Below are 18,786 nucleotides of genomic sequence, written 5' to 3' on the forward strand. Positions count from 1 at the left end.
TGGAACAAGTCCTTCTAGAATCTTCCAGATGTATATTATGGCATATCTTTCTCGCCTACGCTCTAAGGAATAGAGTCTCAATATCTTGAGTCTTTCCCAATAGCTCATATGCTGCACAGAGGCTATCTTCTTCGTGTAGCTTCGTTGGATCGCCTCAAGTTCTGTGATTAACTTGACACTGGATGGTGACCATAGCTGAGAGCAATAGTCAAAGTGGCTTAGGACAAGTGTCCTCCAGAGGACTATCATGGTTTCCTGGTCTCTTGTTCTAAAGGTTCTAAGAATCCATCCGGTCAGTCGCCTACATTTCATTGCCAATTTAGCAATGTATGGTAAACTTTATTATGAAATTTTGGTGAAGGCAGTGGTAACGATAATAATTTGTGGTTATAATTGTTTACTGTAGGATGTGAAAGATGCACAATGTATAAAGTTTTAAGAAGGTATTTATTTACCGTTACGTTACAAATACCTTGCCTCAACGGACAGGTTGTGATACATCCAAAAGCATGCGAAGTAAAGTTTGTGTTTGTGTCCTCATCATTGTTTAGTAGTAATTGCTGAGACAGAATGATGTTGTAAGAGAACAGAATTAGAGCTAGAGAGAAGTGTTAGTTGTTGTCTGACATTAAACTTCCTCTCTCCCTCTGATTAAGGTTGGTCAGCCAGACCCCGTTGAGTCGTCACCGACTGTGACTGACTGATTTTTGCTTGGGATGTGCTTACTTATATAAAGATCCAGAAGGATTGAGAACAATAGATTTAGTTGGTGGTCTTGTTATCTCTATTCTAGCTTTTTGTGAAGCAGAGGAGGTCAGAAAAGGTCAAGTGGTGAAAACATTATTTCGGCCTAGGTAAAGGCATTTGGAAAATGTAAAACTGCTGCCAGAGAAAAACCATTGTTCCACCATGGGAAAAGTTCTGTAGTAGTGTTATTTTAAATTTGGCTATGGTGGATCGAATCCACTTCATGCATGCAGGATTCACTACATATATATATAGTTTATATTTAGCTTTCATAACTACTGCTCAAATATGAGATTTAGTTTTAGGCAATCACCAATATAGTTGATTATTTTAAAATTCTCCTACAAAAATAAAATCCAGTCCCATAAGACGCCCTTCCTGCGATAAATGGTATTTCTCCTTTATTCCTAACATGGTCAATTTCCGAAAAAGAAAAAAAAAAGGGGAGGGGGAAACTATCGTCATAACGTCGTAAAAAAAAATCAGTTCATATTTTTAAGGGAATGAATTGCGAAGGTAATGATTTCAAGGGGAGTAACTACGTAATATAGAATTGGAAGGGAGTTAACTCTAGCATGAGTTGTTCATAGCACTTTGTAGAATTTTGTCGGGGGAAATGCAAGATGCCTCTCTTCGAAAATCTGGATGCAAATTTCATATCTGGTTTCAGAATTTGCAATATACGTATTTCCAAATTATATTTAATATGACATGTAGGTATTAAAAGTTGCAAATATATGATAAAAGCTACAACAGTCATTTCCCCTGTTTTAGAGAAAGCTCTAGACTTTTTTTCCACCTACATTTCGATAGCAATGAAATCTAATGCAAAAAGATACGTGTAGCTGGATACATTCTCCTCCTGGGGGCACGAAAATACTGCCCGACAATAAAATAACTGATGTCGCTTTGGTAGGACAACCACTTGACAATGGACGCTTGAATACAATCCATTTAGAAGGAATTTTAAATTTCTCTCTACTTCTTCAGGAATATCTTTGATTGTCGAAGATCACAAAATTTATCAAATGGATTCCCAAGTGACATTTACAAAATCCTATTTAATCAACCGCAAATATATCATTTCAACTAAAATGTATCGCATTAAATGATGTGTTTTCTGTTTCGAATAGGAAAAAGATACAAACATGAAGAAATGAATGTAAAATCTTCCTATCCCCAAAAGACGCAAACTAAAATTTCTTGTGAAGAGAATTTATTGTAGAAATTTGCAACCACATTCGAAGCTGAAGAAATCGATCTGTAAACAAGTGTCCCAGACACTAGACAAATAATCAACATTATAACGAGCTGTTTCAGGTAAAGTTTTGATAAATAGAACACAAAACGTATTGTAAGGCAAAATTAATGTTTTATTACTGATTCATCATATAAGGCAAATAGATATGTGTAAGGCAAATAGATATGTGTAAGGCAAATAGATATGTGTAAGGCAAATAGACATGGAGTATAGCCCAGATACTTAACTGCTGAAAATATATTTATTTTGGCACAAGGTCAGTAATTTCGGGGGAATGGTGGTAATTCGATTACATCGACCCCAGTGATCAACTGATATTTATTTCATCGACCCCGAAAGGATTACAAGGTAAAGCCAACCTCAGCAGAATTTAAACTCAGAATGTGCAATCGGAAGAAATGCCTCTAAGCATTTTCTCCGGTGTGCTAACGATTCTGCCAGCTCGTAATTAAGATATAATGATTTCAAATTTGACACAAGGTGAGCAGTTTTGAGTGAGGCGGGCGAGTCGATTACATCGACCCCCACAGTTCAATGCTACTTATTTAGTCGACCTTGATTACTATTGAAAATATAGCGAAATTTCATAAACACCTACAAAACAAATTCGTTTAATTGCATACCCAGTTAATTGCACAGAAATTTCAAGTGGAAATAACTATGTCATAAGATACGTTAGTTTATAATGATCCTAAAAGATACGTTGGTAGATATAAGATACGTTAGTTTATAATGATACTATAAGACACGTTAGTATATATTAGTCTTAAAAGATACGTTGGTATATAATGGTGTTGAAAGATATGTTAGTAGATAGTAGTCTACATTTTTTGATATCTTAAGCAGATTTTTATATTTAATTAAAAACAACAGTCTTTTATTTTATACACCCAAACACACAATGGGTTCAGTTAGGACAAAGACTTTGCTAAATATTGAATTTATTCAAATGTTCTTTAATGGGTTTCAATCATTGGATTACGGTTACATTTTGGTTACGTCTTCGTGGATTACAGTCGATTAGGATGATCTCGACCTTTCCTGTATTTATTATAGTATCGACTTTGGAGCACAACAAAAGTTGAAGTCAGCTTGGTGTAAACTAAAGCAGCAAATATGGATAGAAAACAAGAATGTAACTGAAGAATTTCGCTATGCCCTGGGAGAGAAGGAAAGTGACATTTCATACAACAAAGAGTGTCGGCTTCATTGGAGTAGGGTTGTCGTCATGGAAATATATTTCGAATCGAATGCAAATTGCTAATTAAAATATACCCGGTACACAGTCTGTCTTTATGGCTAGAATCCCTCTTCCCCTTCAGTTTTTAAATCTCAAATTAATTCAGATGAAACCAATCTGGTTAATTCAAACAGAATTGGAAAATCGAACTTCAACTGGAGAAAAGCACAAAACCACAACATTAACTGAAGATTGCCGAAGATTATAAAAGAGAGAAACAGGAAAATATCTGTGGATTAAGTAGAGTTTGAAAGCATCTCCTAATTATCAAATACAATAAATTTGCTGATTATTTAATGCTAAATCAGAGATATTCAATAAATGTTGTGCATCAATAAATATCTGCTGAAAATGCAGCAAGTTATACACTAACAAAATGACTGTATCAACATAATGCTATTGTCAAGGACACGCCCATGCACACCTTCTTTTCTATCAGCAACGGAACTCTTCTTTCTTGAGCTCTACTTTCTCTTTTTATGTCACCTAAAGGAAATGTCTGTCATGTCATTATATTTTTAAATAATTACGTATATAGGCAGTTAAGGTAAATACCAATTATACACACACACGAATGTATGTATGTTTGTATGTATGTATGTAGTATGTATGTATGTATGTATGTATGTATGTATGTATGTATGTATGTATGTATGTATGTAGTTTTTGTATGTATGTATGTATGTTTGTTGTGTGTGTGTATGTATGTATGTTTGTATGTATGTTTGTATGTATGTATGTATGTATGTTTTGTATGTATGTTTTGTATGTTTTTTATGTATTTATGTATGTATGTATGGTGCATGTATGTATGTATGTTTTGTATGTATGTATGTATGTATGTTTGTATGTATGTTGTAATGTATGTATGTATGTATGTTGTATGTATGTATGTTGTATGTATGTTGTATGTATGTATGTATGTATGTATGTTATGTATGTATGTATGTATGTATGTTTTATGTATGTAGTATGTATGTTTGTATATGTGTGTATGTATGTATGTTTTTATGTATGTATGTGTGTATGTATGTATGTTTTTTTATGTATGTATGTATGTTGTTTGTATGTATGTATGTATGTATGTAATGTTTTTTTTTATGTATGTATGTATGTTTGTTGTATGTATGTGTGTATGTATATGTGTGTATGTATGTATGTTTGTATGTATGTATGTATGTATGTTTGTATGTATGTATGTATGTTTTTATGTATGTATGTATGTATTTTGTATGTATGTGTTATGTAGTAGTATGTATGTTTTTATGTATTATGTATGTATGTATGTTTTATGTATGTATGTGTGTATGTTTGTATGTATGTGTGTGGTAGGTATGTATGTTTGTATGTATGTATTCATGTATGTTGTATGTATGCATTTATATATGCTTGCATGTGTGTGTATGTATGTATGTATGTATGTATGTATGTATGTATACATGCATACGTACATGCAACCATGCACACACACACATATACGTATATAAATATGTGTGTGTGTGTGTATGTGTGTGTGTACGTGTGACTATAATTTTTGTTCCTGACTTTGATGTTGCAGTGGAGTTAGGAATCCTAACGTCCGTTTGTCGCATCGCCTACAAAGACCAATTAAATGCCAGACTGACAATAAAATACTCAAAGTGATGTGATTCACTAAACTCCGAACGTTGTGCTCCATAACGTCCACGACCAAACTCCGAAATCTGCGAGAGAAGTAAGAGAACTTATTATTGTTATTATTATTATTGCTGTTGTTGTTGTTATTATTATTATTTGTTATTATTATTATTATTATTATTTGTTATTATTATTATCGTTATATATTTGCAATATATATATAGATATGAATATGTATGTATGTATGTATGTATGTATGTATGTATGTATGTATGTATGTATGTATGTATGTATGTACACAACCACACACACACACACACACACACACACACACACACATACAGAGGCACATACATTCAAATAGCGATAGAGTTAGGAATTAAGGGAGGATCCAAGACGTCGTAAGGCCAACCACGGTTTTCAATTTTTTCACTGATTTCTTTAGTAATTCTTTTCAGATTCGATTGGAACCTAAAACAGAAGAAAAGAAACAATGAGAAAGAAAGAAAATTAGAAAGACATAAACAAATACACCTCATAACAACAATTACTGCAACATAAATTAAACTTGGTTTATAGACAATCCTTTTATATTTGATAAGATTTCAGTTTGACTCTGTTTTATTGTCTCATTTCAGTGAATTTGTAGAAAATCTTTCATCAATAATGAACGAAGCTCTCCAAGTGTTTATATTTCTTGCTGTATTTTCGCATCGACTTTGACTTGTATATTTGACCACAACCTTTTATATGTTACTTCATATTAGCACATTACCACACAACCTATTATCGCCTAATAATAGATATTCTACCAAAACTACATATTGTCACACTTTATCACATTAATCCTACGGTGATACACATTATTACAGACACAGGGGTGTGTGCACAAGTAGGTATACAGTTATGAAAAAAAAAAAGAAAACATGTACAAAATTCATTTATTTTTATCAAAACAATTAACAGTTACGATAAATGTATTATTATGATTAATGACACTGAGAATATTAAAAATGAGGCTAACTTTTATTATTAATTTTTTTTAATAAAAATAAATGAGTATTGTAAGAGTTTTCTTTTTTCCCGGCTGTATACCTACTTTTGAGCTTTCCTGTAAAACAAAACGTTTCGCATTTTGCTATTGATAATACCTAGAAGAAGGTGCTTCTTTTCCCCTCACCAAAGTGAATGGAGCTTTGGCCAAGAGGAACTGATGTCATCACACTGTGTCTCCAACGATTATCAGATGTTTCCACACTGAACCGTAACACCCTCCTCTTTGTGATTCAGTAGAGGCGGCCAAATCTTTGCTCTTCATCTCCTCCTGGCTTCTAGCTTAACATCTCTCTCTTGCTCCTTAATCAGCAAGCGGATATTTATTTTCCAGCTTTATCACTCAGTATCACAAATTATCACATTGCCCTATATTATCGTATCACACAATCACATTAATCCAATCAGATACCACCTAATATTGGCTTCCAATTTTTGGCACAAGGCCAACAATTTCAGGGGAGGATGTAAGTCAGTTACATCAACCCCAGTGTTTCACTAATAATTCTGCCGACGCCCGAAAGTATGATAAGCAAAGTCAACCTCGACGGAATTTCAACTCAGAACCGGCGAAATACCTATTTCTTTATTACCCACAAGGGGCTAAACACAGAGGGGACAAACAAGGACAGACATAGGTATTAAGTCGATTACATCGACCCCAGTGCGTAACTGGTACTTAATTTATCGACCCCGAAAGGAAAAGGCAAAGTCGACCTCGGCGGAATTTGAACTCACAACGTAACGCAGACGAAATACCGCTAAGCATATCGTCCGGCGTGCTAACGATTCTGTCAGTTCGCCACCTTTATAATAATAATAATAAATAATATGAATAATAATAATAATATAATAATAATAATAATAATAATAATCCTTTCCACTGGAAGCACACGGCCTCAAATTACGGGGTAGGGTATAAGTCGATTACATCAACTCCATTGCTTGACTGGTACTTATTATATCAACCCCGAAAGGATGAAAAGCAAAGTCGACTTCGGCGGAATTTGAACTCAGAACGTAAGGACGGACGAAATGCAGCTAAGCACTTCGCCTGGCATGCTAATGATTCTGCCAGCTCGTCGCCTTCAGATACTCCCTAATTTGCAAATTATCACATGCATATTCATACATTATCACTTTACTGTACATGATCACATATCACATATTTCACATAATCGGATATGAATACTTACTCGGCGACGCAATGACGTCCCGCTTGATGACAGATATATTTTACATCGAAATTTCCCAGAGGATTGGTTCCTCTTTTGCTCAGGACGCTGGTGATTTTCAAAGCACCGAGAATTGTTTTTAACTCAGGCAGGGCATCTACGATATGCTTCTCGGTTCTGGGTGCCTGATACACGAAACAATGAAACAAATAAAAAAAGGAAATTAACCTATCAATTCATTCGTTATTGAATAGTTTTCTGGGAAAATAATATTATTAGCTTTCAAGTTTTGAGTTTGATATCGACTGAAGGGACACATTGTAAAATAAGTCTATAAAGTGTTTGTGTGTGTGTGTGTGTGTGTGTGTGTGTGTGTGTGTGTGTGTGTGTGTTGTGTGTGTGTGTGTGTGTGTTAGAATTAAATTAAACACAATCGGTGAAAATTTACACAACAAATGGAACAAGTGACAAAAACCCCTCATCAGGTGTCTATCTACAGATCCTGCAGATTTCAGTACCTTAGAACAGACCCACTAGTTTCTTCAACTATTTATCAGTGATGGTTGACAAGAATTGATGATAAATGAGAAATGTGACAGACACTCTGATGGAAATATAATCTTGGGTCTTAGTAACTGGAAAAGCGAGAACAAAACATTAGTCTTTTACAATATATATATATATATATATATATATATATATATATATATATATATATATATATATATATATATATATACATATTAATACTGCAAGATAACAGAACACATGAGCAACGATGAACAAAGGAGATATAGCAATGAGGTACAGAAAGTGACGGTGTGGGAAGACGTCAGCAGCTGGGGAGCTGACCGGAACTTAGGGCTGACTGGAAGAGGAAGTAGTAGGAGTGACGCGCGCGCAGGCAGGGCAGCATTGGGCCTTTTCGATCGAGGAAGCCGAGCGAGTCGGACGTGTGAGCTCGTTGTCAAGGTAGGAGGAAAGCAGCTGCTATTTCTAGTGTTCGGGTCGGGCCGCGTGGAAGGGTGCATTACCACTGGAGAGGTCTCCGTCGACGAAGAGAAGGTAGGTGTCCTTATTTCAAATCTCCCGTATACGCCACAAGCAATTTCGGCACTCCATATATGACGTCACCACGATGGCAGTGAAAATCAGGATCGCCAGCGACGTTATCAGACCCTTTAATGGTGAGGGCGATGTAGTGGCCTGGGTTCGTAAAATCAGGCTGGTGGCGAGACGTTACGAGCGTGGAGACAGTCGACCAAGGCAGCGACGATTGTCGACTTGAAATCGGCATACTTGCAACTCCATGTGAGCGACAAACTGTGGTGATATGAGCTGGTGCGGTACAAGAGCCGGACGTACTGTTTAACCAAGCTGGGTTTGGGACTGAACTCCTCTCTGAAGATCATGGCGGCGGTGCTTAAGTCTGTCCTAGGGAAAGAGGCCAAGATTAGAAAGGCCACCAGTTCTTACATAACTACGGGGTAGTTAGACATCTGGAGAAGTTCGGACTGATTGCGAAGCCACCGGAGTCGATGGAAGGGGGAGCGCACAGCGTGCAGTTACACCAAGAGACGAGTGGAGGGGGAGAGTTGGGGCGACGAGGTGGGAGAAGGTGGCGATGATGCATGAAATCCTAGAGAGGCTGAGAGTGGAAGGCCCGGTCAGGGTGAACTGGTATGTGCCCAAGACGAAATGCGGGACCGTTTGGTGTGATGCTAGCAGTATAGCGATAGGGGTTGTGTTGGCGATCGAAGGTGCTGCGGTGGAGGACGCGGCCTGGCTTCAGAAAGTAGATGACTTCAACCACATCAATGTCAGCGAATTAGACGCGGTGCTGAAAGGGGTGAACTTGGCCCTGAAATGGAAGCTGCGCTCAATTGAAATCCGGACGGATTCAGCCACTGTGCTTGGCTGGGTAGGATTGGTGATCACCGGTGAAAGGAGAGTTCGGACGAAAGGTGCCGCGGATATGTTGGTGAAGCGTCGTCTAGGAGTTCTAGGAGAATTGATTGCCGAGTTCGGACTGAAGCTGAACGTGGTTTTCATGCCTTCGGAGAAAAACAGGGCAGACGCACTGACCAGGGTGAAAAGGGCGTGGTTGGAGGAACCGGAGAAGGCACAGAAAGGGATAGCTGCGGCGTCTCGGTTGGATGACTCCGAACTGAAGAGACTGTACGGTATGCATCACTTGGGTGTGGACGGGACTCTGTATCTCGTGAAGAAAATTGATGCTGACATTACGAGGAGAAGCATCCGGAAAGTGGTCGGGAGCTGTGACAGGTGTCAGTCCATCGACCCTGCTCCGTGTGGGCATGAACAGGGAAGCCTTTCGGTGGAGCACAACTGGAAAAGGCTAGCTGTGGATGTGATGCACTACTGTCAGGGAATGTATCTCTCCGTGGTCGACTGCGGGCCGGGCCGGCTGGCCATTTGGAGGGAGTTGAGATCGGACATTGCTGACGAGATTGCGCAGATTTTGAACGGGATATTTTTAGAGAGAGGTCCCGTGGAAGAACTGCTAATGGACAACGGGGTGGCGTTTCGTTCGGAAGCATTGAGGGATATGCTCGACCGGTGGAAAGCGCGTCGCTTGTTCAGAGCAGCGTTTAGGCCGAGCGGTAACGGAATCGTGAGAAGCACCATCGGACAGTCAAGGCCATAGCGGAAAGAGGACACATTTCGCCGCTGGAAGCAGTTTTTTGGTACAATATGTCTCCCCGATCCGGAAAAGCTGAAGAATCTGTGCCGCACAGAGCTGTATTTAAATATGAATGGAGTCACCCGAGTAAAGCGCCGGAGGGCCACAAGGAAGTGAAGGGACCCGCTTGCGTGAAAATAAGGGAGGAAGTTTGGGTTAAGCCACCGAAGGCGCGCTGTTCGTCTCAATGGAGCAGAGGAATGGTGACGGTGGTCAATTCCAGAAACAACGTCTCCGTGGATGGAATGCCACGACATGTCTTGGACCTTCGCAGGATTGTCGCTTCGTCAGACGACGATTGTGGAGAGGGGGAGAACGAGGTGCCTAGCCTGAGAAGATCTCGACGCGCAAGGCGCCATCCCGGTTGGATGGTGGACTACAATATGGAGTAGAGAGATGGTGATCTTTAAGATCAGGGTGGCGTGTGGGATGAAGTCAGCAGCTGGGGAGCTGACCAGAAGAGGAAGGGGCAGGAGTGATGCGCGCGCAGGCAGGGCAGCATTGGGCCTTTTCGATTAGGGTAGCCGAGTGAGTTGGACGTGTGAGCTCGTTGTTAAGGTAGGGGAAAAGCAGCTGCTATTTCTAGTGTTCGGGTCGGGCCGCGTGGAAGGGTGCATTACCACTGGGGAGGTCTCCGTCGACGAAGAGAAGGTAGGTGTCCTTATTTCAAATCTCCCGCATACGCCACAGGTTTCTCTGGGAGAGGCAGACTGGACAGAGAAAAAGGAAGAGATGGATGCTGGGAACAGGTGACAGTGTGCAAAGAGACGGAAAAGGTGACAGAGAAGAGAGAGAAAGAGAGAGAACAGAGGAAGGAAAAGAAAAGAACGAGGCAACAATAATTTAAACAGGATTGCGATATATCTGTGTTCGTGTATATGTTTCTGGGTGTGTGTGCGCACCCGCTCGTGCTCACGTATGCTCAACTATTAAGGTCGTCTGGACACCTCCCAGTGTAGACGCGCACATTTAACTTTGGACTGCATCCAGAATCAAACCATTCACCGAATGGAGGAGACTTCACAAACCAATACTTCTCAAACTCTTTCCTTCCCAATATATTCTGTTGCTGCTGTTGCTGTTGCCGCTGCTGCTGCTGCTACTACTACTACTACTACTACTACTACTACTACTACTACTACTACTCCCCCCCCCCGCAGTCTTTGTTCCGCTTCATCACCTCCATTTGAATCCATACTATTCTCACACAAACTCACTGTCCACTCGTTCGTTTCCCCACGATAGCATCTTTCCTACTTTATCATACCACATTATCACATGTTATCGCATATTAACAGCTATTCTCCTAATATTGTACATTGTTATAGATTAACACATTATTACTCGTTATTACACATTATCATATATTATCACATATTTTTTTTATTATTTATTATCACATATTAACCCATATTAACACTATTAATGTTATCAACAAAAAAAAGAGAGAGAGAGAGAGAGAAACTTACTTTGTCTTTTAATAGCGGTGTCCTCAGCATCGATGGATAGTTTGCAGGGTAACCATATTCGTCATATTGTAGGAAATTAACAGCAGCATGTGACACACTGCAGGTGAAGATGATTACGGACACAATCCATTTCAAGTCCTCCTTTGAAGACACGTGACCCTTACCATCTTTCATTGGTAAACCCTTTAACAGACAATAGAAGATATTTTATATACAACTGTATTTAACTATTTAATGATATTAGGAAAAGTCTACATAATCGTTCGATCTGCTAAAATTAACAGCCTAATCTATTCAAATCACACATTGCTGCAGTGTTTCTCAAAACTCTTTGACTTCAGAATAAACTTCGGATAAAAAAAAGGAATACTGATCCATTTCGCTTTGATTTTCTTTTTAAGTTGTAGATTTTCAAGAAATAGAAATTTTTTTTTTGTTAATCATACAAATTTATGAAATTTAACTAAATTCTGAGTAATAAGTTCTTCAAGACATTCATTAATTGTATAGATTTTGTAAAGCATTGTATGATATTTTTTAAAATGTGCAAACCAAAAATTGAAGATCTTAGCCACATTCTTTTCTTTCCTACCCCAGGCACAAGGCCCACTTAGCCACATCATTGCCAGTTGTGAAAGTATGTCTTCTTGTTACTTTCTCCCTTTAAAAGAATTTATTCAATTTATTTCAACTTTTACTTAAGAACAATCGAAACCGACAACAGAGTTTAATGAAAGTGTAAATATTTTCTTTATTCTCTTTACTCTTTTATTTGTTTAAGTCATTTGACTGTGGCCATGCTGGAGCACCGCCTTTAGTCGAGCTAATCGACCCAATGACTTATTCTTTGTAAGCCTAGTACATATTCTATCGTTCTCTTTGCCGAACCACTAAGTTACGGGGACGTAAACACACCAACATCGGTTGTCAAGCAATGTTGGGGGGGACAAACATAGACACACACATACATATACATATATATATATATATACATATATATATATATATATATATATATATATATATATATATATATATATATATATATATACACATATATATCAAACAGTCCTGATATATTTTGTCATGTCTGTGGTTCATTTACCACCAAAGCCCAGCAACGTGCCATCACAAGTGAAATCAAGAAGATCTACCAGTTATAATTTGGCTGCTCTCTTGGGAAACAAGATAAGAGTTGGGCCCCACACATCATCAGCTCAGCTTGTTCAAATGGACCAAGGGATTGGCTAAATAAGAGGAAGAGAGCAATGCCATTTGCAATACCTATGATATGGAGAGAGCCAAAGGATCGTTTCTTGGACTGTTATTTCTGCAACGTTAATGTATGTGGGTTTACTGTAAAGACCAAGCATAAGATTGTGTATCCCAACTTGGAATCAGCAAGAACACCAGCAAGATGAAGATCTTCTTATTCCAATACCACCAGAAAATGGCCTTCAGATGTTTGACGAAGGCGTATTTCCTGAAGAAAATACTACTGCTGTGGAAGAGACCGAAGTGGATGCAGATTTCATGAGTGAAAATGAAGACGTAACACAGAAATGTTCTCAAGGAGAGTTAAATGATTTAGTTAGAGACTTGCCATTGTCGAAGGATAAAGTTGAACTTGGCTACAAGAAAAGTGTCTGCTTAAGAAAGATGTTTGTATTACTCATTTCAGGAAGAGAAATAGGGATCTGACTTCATGCTTCTCTGTTGATGTTTCAGTAATAACAATGATGAGTTATTTCGCTGTTTGTTCCAAGAGCATGTTCCAGCCGAATGGCGCTTATTCATGATTCATCTAAGAGAATCCTCAAGGCAGTACTACTACACACTGGCAATAAGAAACCATCCATTCCCATAGGACATTCAGTGCACGTGAAGGAGTGTTATGAAAACATGCAAGTACTCCTCAATGCCATAAAGTATACAAACTACAGCTGGAAAATATGTGGAGACTTGAAGGTGATTGGAATGTTGATGGGAATGCAATTTGGGTTCACCAAATATTGTTGCTTTTTATGCCTATGGGACAGTCGTGAAACTAACAAGCACTATGTGCAATCAGAGTGACCTTTGCGAAAATCATATGAGCAGGGAGTCTCTAGCGTCCCGAGTAAGCCATTGTAAACCCAGAAAATGTTCTTCTCCTTCTTCACATAAAGCTTCGCCTCATGAAACAATTCATGAAGACACTTACCAGAAAAAGCTCAAAAGGTTTTGAATATGTGAAGGTTAAATTTTCAAAAATCCCCGAGGCAAAACTGAAGGAGGGCATATTCATAGGTCCACAGATAAAAGAACTCCTGAATGACAACCACTTCCTCACAGCACTGGATGAGATTAAGCTTAAAGCCTGGGAATCTTTCAAATGGCTCTGTGAAAATTTCCCAGGCAACAAGAGATCTCTAGAGTTTAGAAATGGAGTGAAATGTCTTCTAGACTCCAACACTGCAATGGACTGTCGGATCTCCATTTCCTTGATTCTGGACTTTTTTGCAGGGAACCTTGGAGCAGTGTTTGATGAGATGGGGAACGCTTTCATCAAGATATTGCATCGATGGAACATCGATATCAAGGATTTTGGAATGCAGGAATGTTAGCTGACTACTGTTGGATGTTATACAGGGATGAACCAGAGACAAAACAACATAGAAAGTCCAAATCCCAAAGATTTTAAGTTGTTATGCATTTGAGTGTATTCTAAATTATTTTTACACAATAATTTTAATTTTGTACAATAAAAAGCCATGAAACCATCGTATCTTGTATTCAATATACTTTATATAGACATGCTTTACGTATCCTATAAGTTAAAAGAGCAGGCATCATTAACATGAAAATGTGACCTGACAGAGGAAATCGGACTTCAGATTCGTAACCAGCATCAAAATTTAACCCAGAAAAGTTAATCAGCAACTCTGATGATTAAAAAAGGTTTCATTTTGTTGACCAGTGTATTCTAGATAGTTGCTTGGCTAACCAGAAACAGCAGTCAAATCTCCTTCTAATCGCACACTTACGCTTCAATCTTAATGAATCTCTCCACCAATTTTGTCCTATTCTTCTTTATAATTTGATTCATATCCAAAATGTTTTATAGAGATTCTAATTCGCACCAACACCAACAACAAGTAGTTGACGACTATATTGTGTAATCCACTCCTAAGATAATTAAAAGTTAAGGTGGCCTCCATAGGATTTGAATTCAGATCATTAAGGACCAAAAATAAAAAATAAAAACACCAAGGTATATTTTCTGTTATTCTAATGATTTTACAATCCACTGTAAAAAGAAAAGCAAAAAACAAAAAAAAAAAGTATTTAACAAATGAAACTAAAGAGCCATTACGGGACTAAGCAACGTCAGCAGCAGCAGCAGCAGCAGCAACAGCAGCAGCAGCAACAGCAACAAGATTTTACTTTGTATAGAATTATGAACAGGAAATACCTTCAATCCACCTCTGCTTGGCACGGACATATTTTCTACCCAATCCTGCAACTCTCCGTCCCCATCAACAACTTCATCATTTTCTGAAATTATAAATAAATGGGGAATACGATTGTTAGTCGCAGTCAGTTGCAGGAGAGAACTGACACGTTCCTCTCAACTCCTCAGGTGTATGAAGCAGTTGGCCTCCTACAAAAATTTCTCAGTCAATTCCCGATTCTTTCCACACATTTTTGGTAGTGCTCTATCTCTCTCTCTCTCTCTCTCTCTCTCACACACACACACACACACACACACACACACACACACACTATAATGAATTAAAAGCAGCACTAGTGTTGTGAACATTATCGACCGCACATACTCAATGGATGTGTTTTGCTTGCTCACTGGTACGCTCTGACATAGCGCTGTGGGGACGACTCCCTCTTAACACTGAGTGAAAACCACTGAAAGTCATAGACAGGCGAGACAACTCGTCCCCCGATCGCATTCAGGAGCGATGGCTGCTGATATTTCGCCATTTCTGTAGTTTATCAATATAACGGACCCGAATTGGACCAGAGACAAGGAATATGAGTGTACAGATGAAAGAAAGATGCACTCAACACGGCTGGTTGGAGTTGTATGTATTTTATAACATTTACACTCAGCTCTACATCACTTACAATTTGTGATTGTAGAACACGTGCACATCCTGAGATGTTCGGAGACAGAGTAGAGGAATTTTTAAAAGATTTAGAAAACTTCGAGGTGAGATTGTTTAGGCTTCCGTTGGCCTGTCACCTTAGAAAAAAATGGTGAAAGCAATGTTTTCGTCATAGACGTCAGCGAATCTTTGGACCGTGTCTGGTATGCAGAATCCTCTCGCCTAAGATTTCCACCAGGCTCTCATCTCTTGGATCGGTAGTTTTCTATCAGATCACATTAATGTGAGGGACGAAACCGGATATGGACGGGGACGGCTTTGACTTGTTTGGGTGAGTAACCGTACCGTTTTAAGTAATTTGACCGTGTGCTGGACCTGATTCTGTGACTGCACACCCGTTAGAGATTGAAGAATTTGGGAGAAGCGAATGAGATGTTGGGAGTTGATGATAAGGTATGATGAGGCAAAGACCAAGAGAGAGGAAACAGTAAAATTAAAGAGAGCAGAAGAACTGAGGATGGAGTGTGTGTGTGTAGGGGGGTGAGTAGATGGAGAGAGAGAGAGAGAGAGAGAAAGTGAGAGAGAGAGCTGTTCAGGAGCTTAGAGATTTCAGAGATAACAGAGTGAATTCGAGAGAGTTAAGTAAGGAGAAAAGAGGACAAAAGAAACAAAGGAATCGAGTTGTAATCGAGAGAGAGAGAGAGAGAGAAGGATGGCAACGAGCTATTGTAACTAAATTTCTGGTATTTCTTTTGTCCAATACTGTGTTGACTCCTCATCTCCCATCCATTTCTATTTATATCTTATAAATAAGATGAATGAATAAACGAATATAATTACCATAGTGGAGATCTATATAGCTGGACACGTACTTATATACACAGTCGTACAATAAAAGCGAATCATCTCTGAAATAGTATTTGGGCAAAACTTTCGGATCGTCAACCTGAAATATGAAAGCAAAGAGTGATATCTTCATAGATAAAACGTGCCAGACAAATGTTTTCTTTTTATGCTTCATTAACCTTGCTGAGGAATTGTTTATTAATAATGAAACCTCATGCCAAGTTGCCTAAGAGACTGACTGCGTCTTGCTTTCACGTAGAACGAAATCCTTTATGAATATGTATTTGTGTATTCATTGAGTTTGCAAGCGTTGAGTGTATGGAATAACGTTTCATGTACCCCAGGATAGATGTGCATATGATATATAACTTACGTATTACAACCCAGAAATATATGTGTATGTGCTTATATCATATGTACGAAAATACTGGAGTCAGCTGAAGAGTTCATAGACTGATCAAGATGGTCTCATGGAATGTGACCAAATGAGGTGTATTTTTCAAGATGTCCTCCTTGCAGTCCACACACTTCTTCCATCGGCGTTGCAGTGCTTGGATCTCATTGGTTGAGAAGCTTTCATCCGACTGGTAAAAATAAAATGTCATCAACAGCAGATATGATGTCATCAACGTTGCGATACTGGTTCCGAGGCAAGTGTTTTATCAGATGAAAGTCAGATGGGATCCAAATGATAGAATGAGGATGGAGAGAGTGATCAATCAGTTCAAAGCCACAATGACGCATAGCAACCATTGAAACCAAAGACTTGTCTTGATGACCACTTTCACCAAACCAAAATAATAATAATAATTACTCATTTACGAAGACGACGAACTGGCAGACTCGTTAGCACGTCGGGCGAAATGCTTAGCAGTATTCCGTCCGTATTCATGTTCTGAGTTCAAATTCTGCCGAGATCGACTTTGCCTTTCATCCTTTCGGGGTCGATAAATTAAGCACCAGTGAAACACTGGGGTCGATATAATCGACTAGTCTCCTCCCCCAAAATTTCAGACCATGTGTCTATAGTAGAACGGATTATTTTGGGAAGATTGATTTAATTGAAGCTAATGAAACAATTGCAAGCTAAACAATAAACGGCGTTTGATAACTTTTTTCTTTGATGTTCTTTTGATATATATATATATATATATATATATATATATATATATATACTACGCTGGTGTTTTGTGGACTTTCGGATTGCAAGTGTAACGTGCTCCAGAGGGATATCTCCACTTTCCAACTTCCATATAGCCACCATTAATACAAGTTCTTCATGAGGAAAATGCCGGGATTACACAGCGACATATAAATAAGAATACAAAGCTGGCTCTTTACAAATCATTTGTCTTACTGTCCCTGTTGTATTCTTGTGAAACATGGACTTGTTATAAAAGGCATTTTAAACTGTTAGAACAATTCCACCAGAAATGCCTTCATCGCATTTAAAAAATTAAATGGAGTTCTTTTACTCCAAACACAGATGTTCTTGTTTCTGCAGGCATCACCCCAATTAAAGCTATGATTTTGAGGAACCAACTGAAATGGTGTGGCCATATTGTTCAATGAAAGATGAACGCATGCCGAAACAGCTGTTTTATGGTGAGCTTGCAGAGGGGAAACGCTATCGACATAAACCTAAAAAAAAAGGACTACTATGAAGTTACTTGGAATGGTTCCAGAAGATATAGAAACCCTTGCTTCGGATCGAGTTGGATGGCGAACAAAGGTGTGGAGTAGAGTGAAAGCATTTGAAGAGGCCAGGATAACACAAGTAAGACTCAAAAGAGGTCCAAGGAAGGATGTCACGATCGAGACGGTGAATCACAATGTCTTTCTTTTGTGCTGGGCTCAGATCTCATTTGCGAACTCATGGAAAACGAACCTCTACCAACTATTCTGCCTATATGTCTGTGCACACCTTTGAATGCAATGTATGCCTGAAGGTTTACAAATCCAACGGAGGATTCAAAAGACATTTGAGGATCCACAAAGATTAGAATTTAACTGCAGCTCTTGGTGGTCCAAATCAGAGGTGCAATCTAGGTGGGTGTCTTTTCAGAACACTGTCTGGTTTAAAAAGCTACATCAGACACCATGATGGACCTAAGGTGTCTATACAGAATGTGATCAGACTCTGCATAAGGAGTAGACACCCACCATATATATATATTTATAAATACACACACACACACACACATACATTCATACACACATGTGTGTGTTTGTATGTATGTATATATAAATACATACATGCATATACACACACACATACACATATGTATATGTATAGTCTGAGTATCCTGTCGTTGCCGGATAATTTTCGCAATAGAATGCCTTGGCGGACTTTTGAAATAGCATAAGTTGGATTTTCTCCCTTTTCTCGTTTTTTTTTAATGAAAATTTATGAACCTTCCTTCTTCCTCCCATTCAGGATCGATTTTGGCCATTGCGTTTTTTGCACAATGCACTTAAAACATGCGATAAGAGAAGCCTTGATGGTTGAAAAAAATGGAATTCGGTGATTATCTTTACAATTCCCACTTCCTTTATTTTCAAAGAGAAAAT

The 18,786-nt window shown here is 38.6% G+C and overlaps 1 protein-coding gene across 1 annotated transcript in view; it reads right to left on the reverse strand.

Annotated features, from left to right (window-relative positions):
* Positions 1 to 5,180: 5,180 nt before the first annotated feature.
* The window catches only part of LOC115215746 (polyunsaturated fatty acid lipoxygenase ALOX15B-like), a 71,108-nt gene continuing 57,502 nt past the window's right edge, over positions 5,181 to 18,786 (reverse strand). Inside the window, exons 12-16 of the mRNA XM_029785042.2 lie at positions 16,210 to 16,315; positions 14,721 to 14,803; positions 11,267 to 11,449; positions 7,115 to 7,278; positions 5,181 to 5,336 (exon numbers count right to left, since the gene is read on the reverse strand). Coding sequence (XP_029640902.1) covers positions 5,222 to 5,336; positions 7,115 to 7,278; positions 11,267 to 11,449; positions 14,721 to 14,803; positions 16,210 to 16,315 — 651 coding nt within the window. The 3' untranslated portion in view covers positions 5,181 to 5,221. The remainder of the gene's footprint in view (positions 5,337 to 7,114; positions 7,279 to 11,266; positions 11,450 to 14,720; positions 14,804 to 16,209; positions 16,316 to 18,786) is intronic.

The sequence above is a fragment of the Octopus sinensis genome, linkage group LG9 (assembly GCF_006345805.1).
Source record: "Octopus sinensis linkage group LG9, ASM634580v1, whole genome shotgun sequence".
NCBI classification, from domain to species: Eukaryota; Metazoa; Mollusca; class Cephalopoda; order Octopoda; family Octopodidae; genus Octopus; species Octopus sinensis.